The 12,242-nt window shown below is 48.0% G+C and overlaps 1 protein-coding gene across 1 annotated transcript in view; it reads left to right on the plus strand.

Moving 5' to 3' along the window:
- LOC144828756 (COP9 signalosome complex subunit 5-like) overlaps positions 1–12,242 on the plus strand; it is a 185,023-nt gene that overhangs the window by 128,116 nt on the left and 44,665 nt on the right. Inside the window, exon 4 of the mRNA XM_078687201.1 lies at positions 7,481–7,546. Coding sequence (XP_078543327.1) covers positions 7,481–7,546 — 66 coding nt within the window. The remainder of the gene's footprint in view (positions 1–7,480; positions 7,547–12,242) is intronic.

The raw sequence follows: 12,242 nt of genomic DNA on the forward strand, positions 1-12,242 counted from the left end.
AACAAATCTATTTTACAAACATCTTTCCCCCAGACTCCTGGGGGACCCCAGTTTATAGCAATTACTCTTTTTATCTGATAGAAACTTCTAGCCTCCGATGCCTTACCTTAAAAATATACCCAGGCATCAGACTGGATCCGGAAACATTTCGTGAGCGGTAGCCTTGCGTGCCAGTAGGTGGCATTGATCGGCTTCACGTGGCTCCGGAAGTGATGTGTGCAGTGCCTATATAGGTGGCACCCCAGCACGCTGATAACCGTTTTCTTTCTGATCCAGTCAGCGCGAATCTGGAGAGACCTTACCTTTTTGTGACTTTTGTCAAACTTTTTTTTGGGGTTTTTTTTTTTTTTAGATGTCATCCCGGATGGCCGGCATCAAACCCTGTGGCTCCTGTCACTGACTGATGTCGGTCACAGACCTGTATCTTGTATGCCTTTGGTGCCTCAAGCACAACCACGATCCGAAGGTCTGCTCTGATTGCCAGGCCATGAACCCAAAGGCCTTGAGAGAGCGATCTATCAATCTCCTGGTGGCCAACGTGCGATGCCACAACAATCTCGATCCCGGTCAAGAGGAAGGTCCCGGGAGTGGTTGCGGAGCCCAAAATTTTCATTGCATTCAAAGTTGTCGGGCCACTCGGGTAAGTTCCATCGTAAGAAGAGCAAGACGTAGAAAAGGTCCTCAACTTCACCCCGTTCGTTGGCCGACGAGACAAAGGGAGCGTCTGCAGTCGAGACATGGCTCCCCGGTTGAGCTAGCGCCTGGGTAGGCTCTGCACTTCTCGTGAGTTTTCGGGAGCCAGAGTGACCCCAGCTCAACTCCAGGAGTTTTATGAGGTCATTTTCCTCATATTTGAGCGGCCCGCTCCATCTGACCCACCTTTGGGTCCCGTGAGTTCGGGAGGATCCCCTGCTGGATCTCTGCCGTCGGTTAGGCCTTGGTACCAATTGGGCCCCTTGGATCCTGAGTGGATCTAGACTGGCACCGGTTGTGCCACCTCAACCTTTCCCAGATGCCAGTCCCTATGCCGACGCTCCCGGCATCCCCAATTCTAATCTTCCTGACTGACACGGAGCTGGACGGGCTTCGCCTAACACAGACTCTAGCTCCCTTTGGAGCCATGCCTTTCTGGCTGTGGCCCAAGCCCTATCCTAAGGGGCTAGGACTCGGGAAGGACTGGGGGGGGGATCGCTGGACCCTGCAGAATTACAGCCCTTTGACACCAATGTGGACTGGTCTGAGGATTTAGCAGAAGCCAACGGACTGGACACTTCTCCAGATATTGGCATGCTTTCTCCCCCTACTGCGGCTACAGAGAGGGAGCATTTTTCGCAGTGGTGTTGAGGAGGGCGGCCGAGGTCCTGGACCTTAACCTGCCATCTGTGGCAGTCCGGATTAACGTCTTGACGGAGGTGCTTCAGCTGGGTGTTTCCCCCTCAGAACCACTTTAATAAAGCCTTTACAGAAGCCCTGCTTGGGACCTGGTCCAAGCCCAGCACAGGGGCTTCTGTGAACAGGACAAATGCCCACTGCCAATGCCAGCAGCAGGGGACCCCCAACTTCTACACACAACACCCTACCCTGGAGAGCTTGGTGATCTAAGCCTCCACCTCCCATGGTGCTTTTCCTTCCGCACCCCCAGATTTGGAATCAAAGAGACTGGACACCTTAAGGAAAAAGATGTTTTCTTCCTCCAGCCTGGCACTGCGGTCAGTGAACACCACATGCCTTTTGAGCTGCTACACCAATGCTCTGTGGAACACAGTTGAGCAGGTGCCGTCCTCTCCCAGACCTTTGCTGACAGGAGAGATGCAGCCAAGTTCACCATACGTTGTGGATTGGATACCACTGACTCGTTGGGCAGAGCAGTTTCATCAGTAGTGGCCTTATGGTGGCACTCCTAGGTGAGGACAACTGACTTTTCTGGGGATGTCCAAGTAAGGATTGTGGACATGCTCTTTGATGGCTCTCATCTCTTCGGAGACAAGTACAACAGGGTTACGACCAGGTTCCTGGGTCTTTCCATGGCCTCTCGCCATCCCCAATCCACCATTCGCTCTTTTCGTGGCCACGGAAGGGGTTTCCAGCTGCTTCTGTCCCGGCGCAGCCACAGGGGCGTGCAAGCTTCCCAGCCTTAGCGTGGCTGAGGACACGATACCCACAGACCTCATGGGTCGGGCAGCCAGAGGTTGGCCCAGCCCACCAACCCTCCCGGCAGCCGCAGTCTCTAAGCCCTTCTAGTCTTCTCTCTTGTCATCATGGGCATCCAGTGGGTTGGAGGGTCTGCCATCACCTGCCCCACTGGCGGTCTATAACATCAGTCCAATGAATTTCGCAATTTATCCATGAGAGTTTATTCCCTCCTTTACGAGACTACCCCTTCACCCATGTCACCTGCTTGCCACAGGACGACAAGGACAATCTTTATTTGCTCTGCCAGGAAGTGACTGCTCTTTTGTCCAAGGAAGCCATCAAGAGGGTGCTGACAACAGAAGTAGGTTGTGGTTTCTATTTCTGCTACTTTCTGGTGCCCAAGGAGGACTATGGCTTTTGTCCTATACTAGACCTGTATCCTCTCAAATTCTTCTTCAGGAAGGAGAAATTAAAAATGCTGACACCTTCTCATGTCTTATCTGCCCTGGACTCTGGAGACTAGTTGGTGGCATTGAACTTCAAGGGCGCATATTTCCACATTCCTGTCTGCGTGCCCACAGGCAGTTCACGATGGACCGTCCTGCGGTTCACGGTGGGCCACAAGCATTTTCAGTAAGCTGTGCTCCCTTTTGGCCTTACCAGCGCCCCTCTGGTTTTCACCAATGTGATGCTGGTTGTTGCTGGTCATCTGCAGAGATGAGGTGTGACAGTCTTTCGCTATCCTGACATCTAGATGTTGAAGGTGGTCTCTCCCCAGGCTTTCGTCTTACACCTCCAGACTACGGAGGACCTCCTCGCTTTACTGGGGTTCACTATTAACGCGCCATATTCACATCTGACACGCTCTCAGACTCTCCCTTTCATCAGAGCTGTTCTAGACATGGTGCAGCTGGACTCTTGCTAAGTGTGCGGTGTGCCCCATAATTTTTAGAGGGGACTTAAACATATGCATAGGGGAGGACCGCTAAGTTACCTGCAACTTGTGGACGGGTGGTCACGAATATTCCAATTACTCAGCAGTGTTCAAAAGTTACACTAAAATAGCCTACAATCTCTTGAACAAGAGACTTCCAGCAGAGGTAAAGAATCCATTATGTTATCAGATCATGGGTTAGTGCAGGGCATTCTGACACAGCGGTACAGGGTAAGGAAAAGGGGGATGGAACATGGCACCTAAATGAGTCCCTGTTAAGAGACCCAGTAGTGATAGAGAATATCAAAGAGAGAAAATGGCAATAATGACACCCGTGCTGCCACATAGTAGGATGTCCTAAAGATGGTACTGCAGGGTCAATTTATAGCAGAGGCAGCCCATCTTAAAAGGTGAAGGAAAGTATCAATTGAGAGAGAGAAAATGAAAAGTACAGAAGTGACACACCCAAAAAAATTTTCACAGAAGCAATGGAGAAACGTTGTTGCCATTTGAAGTCCTAATCTGTACCATAGAAACGGAAAAAGGTAATTATAATAGCGAAGCTGGATAAAAAAATACTACAAATTGGGTAATAAGCTTGGAAAATTGTGTGCTAATCTATTCAGAGCTAAACAAGGACGTAGGTATGTGGAAGAGGTGAGCAACATTGAAGGGGAAATGTGTAGGGTATACAAAGAAAAAGCAAAGTTTTAAAAAAATATTTTTTATTTTACTTAACATTATACTCCAAAGACCCTACCACCCTCCAGGATCAGCATGAAACCCCAGCGGAAGGAGGCGGGTGTTTATCAATCCGTTACTGCACCATGGAAGGAATTCTCCAGGGCCAACGAGATTTGGGCTATGGGGGCTGGAAACAGTGCCTCAATGAGCCAGTGAGTTGCTGCAGTTTAGGAAACAGAATTGCTAAGCAAACTTAAACGTCCTGCTCCAGGGCTGGCCCATTTGTGCGACCGATTATTGAGAAATGCTATGTAGCCATTGCCCTCCATCTTTCTACCTACTACTTCTAACCTTTTGCTGTCTTTGTCTGGGAGAGGACCCAAAGACGCCATAGGCACAAACTCAAATGCCCTTCTCTTCAGATGAAGTCCTAAACAGTGGTAAGAAGTGGAAAACCTGATGTAACTCCTGCCTTAAGTGTGCGTGAAAGGATGGCCAGATAAATTATTCCAATGTGTTCACACCACACCTAGCCAGGTATGGTGTGAACACATTGGAATAATTTATCTGGCCATCCTTTTGCTGTTTAATAAATTAGAGTAGTCTAGGCCAGATAGTAAATAGACCCAAGCCTTCTTTGGTCCCACTTTAAGTGTGCATTGGACACAGCTGACACTGTGAGTAGACAATTGGCTAAGTGCACTGTGATGAGATATTAGTGGCTAAGCATTTCAGGATTTAAGTACAAAGTACAGGCCAGTATAATTGATATGCCTCATATAGGAAACCATTTCTTTGGACCAGAGGTAGTAGATAACAACCTGAAGAGTATGAAAAAGGCAAACACAGATCAGCCCTAGGAGCATTGCAGAAATATAGGTATTTCTCTAAAAAGCTTTTTCTCTTAACGGAGGACATAGACGAGTCCATTCTCACATTCCAAAAGCAACCTATAGAGACCCACTTTGAGCAGACCCAAGAGTGGCAACAACAGCACCAAAAAAGCAATAGCTTTGTGCCTTGCCAGAGGCAGCACCTCTAGAATCACAGCCTCACAATCTGCTGCACACGAAACCTGTAGGAGGAAGAGAAATAGCTTCTGTATGCACCCGCAAGTCCATTACAATGGACAAATTGGTGCTAAACTTCATAAATCATGAGTTTCCATAGAGGTCATCCAACCACCTCCTACTAAATCTCCAACTCATACATACAAGAAAGAACAGGAACTGCAAAAAGAGGTGCAGGGCAGCGCTGGAACCCGGCGTTACGGTCCCGGAGTCGGCTCCCCTAGAGGACCGACTGTTGACAGACTACATGGAGAGCAAGGCCACTTCACTCACCTATCGTAAATTGATAAACAACCTGCCAGACCCATTGCAGAAATTAAAAGAGGCTTGGGAGGAGGAGATTGGGGAATTAGATGAGTAGCTGGAATGCCGCACTGGCATCCCCCAGGGAGGCCGTAATATCAGCAAGGTTTAGACTTGTACAATTCAAAATATTACATCGAGTATACTACACAAAATACACAGGGCCGACCCTCCGCATTGCCTGCGCAAATGCGGAGCACAGGGGACCCTGTTCCACACACTTTGGGAATGCCCTCCAATAATGACATACTGGAGAAGAATCACACGCACTATGGCTCAAACTCTACAGATAACCATTGCGCCTGAACCCAGGCTATGCCTACTCAATGTGTGGGGTCCTACAGATCTGTCGACACATGGGAGACAATGGATAGGAGTGGGTATGATGTTGGCAAAACGCGATATAGCGCAAAAATGGGGGGCGGAGGCAACACCTACCCTGGCCCAATGGAGTAAGAATATGGACATGGCTATGGTGACGGAGAGAGCGGTGTATAAACAAAGGTCTAACCCACGCAAGTGGAACAAATTGTGGCTGCCCTGGAACACCTATAGGGGGGATATTTGCGAGCCCCTGCCAGAGGAGGAAGACATGGATAGCTCGGGGGACGAGGATGAGGAAGACCAGAGCTGAAGAGGGAGGATGGGGGACTGGTAGTGGGAGGGTTACAACATGTTGTGCATGCCTGATGGAGATACCTTTCACAAAGATCGTAAGACATACCGATTGTACTATTGCTTAGCTATTATACGTTGTGATGTAGATTGTCGGTAATGATGCCAGATATCCAATCAGTGGACCTTTTTCTTAGTTACTAGTTGTTAAAACAAAAATGTAAAGTGCATTCACGATTCATAATGGCTGAATGTTGAAGCCAGACTGATGCCTATCGATACTTTTCTACATGAATGTTGCACGACAACAATAAAAATATTTAAAAAAAAAAAAAAAAAAGAGGTGCAGGAATTATTGGAAAAGGAAGTAGTAGAATTTGTAGCCCTACAGGAACAAAACACTGGGGTTTGTCAAGGGCACAAAGGTTCTGGATGACTTCATTACAGGATGTTGTTCTCGTGTTGGAAGTAAGGACTGTTGGCAAATACAGGGAAATACCTCTGGTTTCTTTTTAAGAGGGATTGTCAGTTCAAAGTGTTACACCTTTAGCATAAAATCTGCCCAATCTTTTCCTTTGTTTTCCTATCTAGACAACTTGCAGGTGAAGATAAACACATTCAAACCGTGCAAGAAGAACCTGCTAAATAATTGAAAAAAGTTTTCCTCTTCCTCGTAGATGATAAAAGATTTTCCTGAGACCAAAGCTCGATGCTCTGAAATCAAACGCAAACCCGACTCTGAAAAGAGTACAAGCATTGCAAGGACAGTCTCGTCTCCACCACAGGTCTCGACACCTGACTTTCAGAACAATGATGAAGCTGTTGGAGCTGATTGCCTTTAGTATTTAGCTAATCCTAAACACAATCAGGGGGTTCACAAACCTCACAGAATGATAAAGCAGTAAATGATTATAATGGTGGGCTTCTAAAAACATGTGGACCGCTCAATATACCTCAGAGGTGAGTGAGCCACCTCGAAGAGGTGGGTGAGCCACTGAAAGCTGGCTCTGGCTCAGCTCGAGGTCCTCTTAACCCCTGAAGCCCAAAATGAGTTGAGCTTTCGTGTGGCGTCTGTGCCACTCAGGCTGTCACCTCATGAGGCAAAAAATAAAGGGAAAGCTTTGATGACAAGCCTTTGAGGTAAAATGGACAAGAGAGAAATAGATACCAGTCTAGTGATGACGAATTCACAGTTGACTATGGTGGAGTTAAGGTGCCTCTGTTGAAGTACTTCGTGAAGCAACAGTAAATATATCAGAAAAGGTGTGATTGTCAGTCCTACACATGTTGGTAGATGTCTGCGCAAGTGGAGACAAATACAGCAACTTTGACACTGGGCAGTTGCAATGCATTGCAGATGATCCGACAGTATGATCATTCAAGTCAATTTTCAGCACGCCACAGGAAGCCCAGATTGTTGTTCCAAACGAGTGTTCAAGATTATAGTTTAAAAACTGTTTAAGCGCTGAAACATTCTTACTTGAGGATCTTCACGTTTACGAAAACATAGAGTTTAGTGCTCCCTTAGTTTAGCAAACAATTCTCCTCCAAGATAGAACGCAGTAGTTTTGCTAAACTGCCTGACATTACCATGATCCATTAGACTGTGTGTCAAATGTCTTTGTGTGGCTATGAGTAGTATGTCCTTGCAGGAAAGTAGTTTTGATGAGAAGGGAGGATAATAAATATGCAAATATTGTGCAGTAAGCATTATTAACACTTGCTTTCCTTTTTTATTTAGATTGATCCTACTAGAACAATATCTGCAGGAAAAGTAAACCTTGGAGCATTTAGGACCTACCCGAAGGTAACAAATCATTCATTATGTTAATGCTAATGCAGTTTTTTGTGTCATGCTAGCATCAGTACATACACATGGTGATACATCTTTTGGTATCTAGTGTCGGTTGCTTACATTATTATTGAACAGCAGATCACCTTGCATAATATGGCCACTGGTACCCCAAACAGAGAGAAAAAGTGTAATGAGTTTTCTACTTCTTTAATTGGCAGTCACATTATTATTTATGGGAAACGTATTCTCTTGACCTACTAAATATCGGGGATTGACAAAATACTGTTTCTTTTACTTACAAACCCTATAGTTAACAAGCATCTCTTATATGGAAAGGTTATTGGCTCAACATAAATTGTCCTTTCACTATGATGCTTTCATCACTTGCCTCACAGGTTGCATCTTGTCCTCTGCGTTTGGAGGTTCTCTCTAAATATGTGGAATTAAGTTGTTCCTCTCTGTCTGGCATCTGCTTTGTGCGTCATGCATGTTGAGGGTTCATACACTCCATTGCAAAATCACCTTACTAATTTAATAAATGGGTAGATTGATTTGGGCTGCAATAGTGCCATTACCTACCCTTGCAAAGGAGTCCCTCCATCTCTGAAATGGGAGCATGGAGGGACGGATCACCTGCCATTTCAACAGGGAATGTATAACTTGCATAATAAGTTTCAAGAGGTGTAATAATTGCAGACCCGGACCATATGTGAGGGGTGAAAGCGCACTGGTCAAGCCACTCTGTGCGAGCCCTGTAGTGCAGACATCCCTGCGCATTACAGAGAGGGCACTGGATATAGCAGAGATGTCCCTCCTAGGCCTCTAGCACTGACTGCACCTTCGGGGAGCTGAAGAGGACAGCGGCCAACTGGAGCGCTCACCCTCTGAACCCCTTTGACGGACAGTGACTTTCACCAGATCCCAGCGGAGCAGCCTGTGCTTGGTGGGGGTCTTAGAAGAACTTGAGCGCACACGCCCAGAACATTACTTTACGCAATGTTTTAAATCCGGAGTCCCAGCTCAAGAACTTTCCTCCTGTTTTATAACCGAGAGGTTCCACAGAGCTCTGGCTCCCACCCCCAACTGTCCTCCGGGGCGGTGATTGTGCAATCTGCTCAATTACTCTGAGATGCCATCTTCCAGGTGGCACAGGAAGCCCACACGGTCTTACTGGAGTCTGTATGAATTAAGGTTTTTCCAGACTATACCCTCCGAGTCAAGTAGCCATGGTACATGTTCATGGAAGTGAAAGGTAAGCTTTGCAAATCAAATACATGCTCCTCTAGTTGACAGACTCAAGGGCATTCTCCAAGGAAAGACTCACTTCTTTTTCACAGTTGAAAAGCCTGACAATGAATGGAAGAGAGGCCGCCATTGAAGGCCTCCCACAGAAAGTTCGCTCCACACGGTAACTGAACACGTGGGAGGTGATTTTCCTCCCTCCCCTCCCCCCGCTGGGGCAGGGTGACGTCTGTCCCCAGAAGGAACACTTGTGAGTGGGGAACCCTCTCCATCTGAAAGAGAGGAACTAGCGCACTCCGCCCCAGCCACTTATCTAACATCAATGATCCAAACAGCCATCAGTCACAACCAGACTAGCCCAGGATTTCAGAACCATGGCGGGCCAGGTCGCCCCTATTGATGGCCAAGTAAAGGGAGGTCCGGGTGCAGGTCCCTCTGGGACAAGGGGTGGGGAGCGACTGACTGGATGGTCCGCTTCTGGGACCTCTTCATAGCTCATTTGGACCCCCCAGGGGCACCAGCTACTTTAGTTAGAAGTAGAGAGAGCTGATGCCAGACTTGCCCCCAAGTGTTTAATATGTGGGGAAGTTATACGTTTGTGTGACAGATGCTTCCGTTTATGACGTGTGGGGTGAGAGGGGGGATTAGTTACAGGATGGTCGGTTACCTCCCACATTTGGGTAGTTTTTATTCGATGTCCACCAGGCTCTTATTAGGCACACATTTCCCCTGGAAAAGGGATGGAGAGCAACAGGATACCTTGCAGAGGGACTCTATCGAGACCCACATCCCTACGCATGGGCACATACGCTGGAGCATGTAGAGCATGACTGAGACACATGACACCCAGGAGGCAAGACACACTTGTTGAAGGTCCTGTCATTTAACATCATTGGCCTCTTTGATAAGCTCAGATGGGGTGGTGGCCCAATATCTTAGAAGACAATCCCCTGACCTGATACTCCTGCAAGAGACACACCTAGCATGGAACATAACCAACAGATTGCAAATCTATGTACTGGCCCACTCCGAAGTCACCAGAGCACTGGTGATCCTGGCGAAAACCAATCGCCAGAAAAGACCTGGCGATTGGTTTGGGTCTAGAACTCCAGAGGATGCACCCACCTGTTTGCCTTAAGCATCTACGCACCCTCTATATAGATGCAGTTGGATCACTCTGGTTAGAGACGGATTCTGATCTACACATTGTGGAGGGAGACCTCAACGAGGTAATGGACAAGATCCTAGATAGATCACATGTTGGCACAGCTGGGCTCCCAGCAGAGACCCTCCTGTTAGGTCATATAGACGTTTGCAGAGCCACACACCCGAAAGGCAGACATTATTCCTTATTTTCTGGGACTCACCAGCAATGTTCCCTCTATGTTTTTCTTTGTGTGCGGCAGTATAAGGTCTCTGCGCTGCAGCCAAGGCTATGTGCGCCAAGAACCCAACTGTGTGTGTGGGTGCAACGACAAATATCGGTGGAAATAACACTCAATCATTTGCTTAATGAAGTGAAAAGACTATTTCTACACATACAGCACCACATGAAGGGTCTTAAGGCAGGTTTAGAACATGCAACAAACATAAAATGATACAGTATTCAAAAGCATATTCTCCATTGTTATGTTATGTTATGTTAAAACCACACTTTTTGAGCGCACGGCTACCCAGGAAGGGTGTCCCGGCGCTTTAGCAAAGAGGCCTGAACAGAACCAAGAAACCCCAAAGGCGGATACACTATGGGCGCACAGGTTGTGCAGAGAAAAGGACGGTCTTCAGCTCCTTCCTGAAGGCCAGAAGATTATTGGCCTTGCGAAGTGAAAGAGGGAGCTCATTCCAAAAACGAGCCGCCATGGACTGAAAAGATCGACCACCCATCCGCACTCGTTTGATCGCTGGCACCACCACCTTAGCCAGATCCGCCGATCTCAGCAGCCTCCGGGGAACGTAGAAAGCAATACGCTTCCTGAGGTAGGCAGGGCCCGTCGAATGGAGGGCTTTAAACGCCAACGTAAGGATTTTAAACCTGATTCTACACGGCAGTGGTAGCCAGTGCAGCCTGCCACGCAACAGAGAGGCGCTAACTCTCCGCGGGAGGCCAAAAATTGCTCTGGCCGCTGAATTTTGGACCATTTGCAATCTGGACACGAGATATTTAGGCAGTCCAGCAAAAAGTGCGTTAGCATAATCTAAACGCGATCCCACAAGCGCTTGAACGATGTTCTTGCGGTACTGTAGGGAGAGCAGTGGGAGAAATTTCCTCACCATCCTGAGGATGCCGAAACATTTCCCAGCTAAACTCGTGATGTGCGGACGAAAAGAAAGGTCGTCATCAAACACGACTCCCAAATTTTTTGCTTGGGAAGAAGGTTTCTCAGGGGGAAACATGTCCGGGGGCCACCACGACTTCCAACCAGGATCAGGGGCACAGCCAAAAAAGAGCAGCTCGGACTTGTCCGAGTTGCATTTCAAGCTCTGATGTTGAAACCATGCAAAGACTGCACTCAGACAGTCTTTGATTCTGCCGCCGTCAAAATCCTCTCCCTTACTGCAGGTAAACAAGAGCTGGGTGTCGTCAGCGTATGAAATGACCCGGGCTCCAAATGCTTCCGCGACCTTCGCTAGAGGGGCCATATAAATGTTAAAAATGGTGGGGCTCAAGATAGATCCTTGAGGTACCCCCACCTCTAGCGAAGGCATTTCCGCGGAAAACTGAGGAGCCCAGATCACCTGTCGACGGTCGGCTAAGAAGGATTGAAACCAATCCAACACCGTCCCCCGCAGTCCTATCTCCCTGAGTCTTAAAAGGAGGCCTGCGTGTGGGACGGTGTCGAATGCCGCCGACAGGTCAAGCAAGACCAACATGGCCTTTCCCCCTAGATCAAGCGTCTCCCTGATGGCGTCGGTCACCTCCACAAGAGCTGTCTCCGTGCTATAATTAGCACGGAAACCAGATTGGGAGTCATGCAGCAGATTGTTATTCTCAATAAAGGTGGTAAGAGTGTGCTGAACATGCTTCTCCGTGACCTTCGCCAGAGCAGGGAGGAGGGAAATTGGTCTGTAGTTGGCCGGCTGCAGGGGGTCAAGGAGAGGTTTTTTGATCAACGGGAGGATAAGAGCATGTTTCCACTCTCTAGGGACCACCCCGGAGCTCAGAGACATGTTAAGCAAGGGGTTCAGCAAGGTGTTTACAGCTGAAGCCACATTGCTCAGGCATTTAGCCGGACAAGCATCCAAGGGGGATCCAGATTTCAAACGGGAAAGCAACTCAAGTGAGGTTTCACAAGACAGCGGGGGAAACGCCGATAACGTGGGCCCAGCCTCTGCTTCAGCAGATGACAAGAGCTTTTGATCGTTCGTCAAGGCCACATCAGCCTTCAGAGGCCCCACCCTGCCGAAGGAATCCTGAATCTTTACGATCTTAGCAGCAAAGAAGTCAGCAAGCTGCCTGATCCACTCC

Source organism: Lissotriton helveticus, chromosome 4_1 (assembly GCF_964261635.1).
Source record: "Lissotriton helveticus chromosome 4_1, aLisHel1.1, whole genome shotgun sequence".
Lineage (NCBI taxonomy): Eukaryota > Metazoa > Chordata > Amphibia > Caudata > Salamandridae > Lissotriton > Lissotriton helveticus.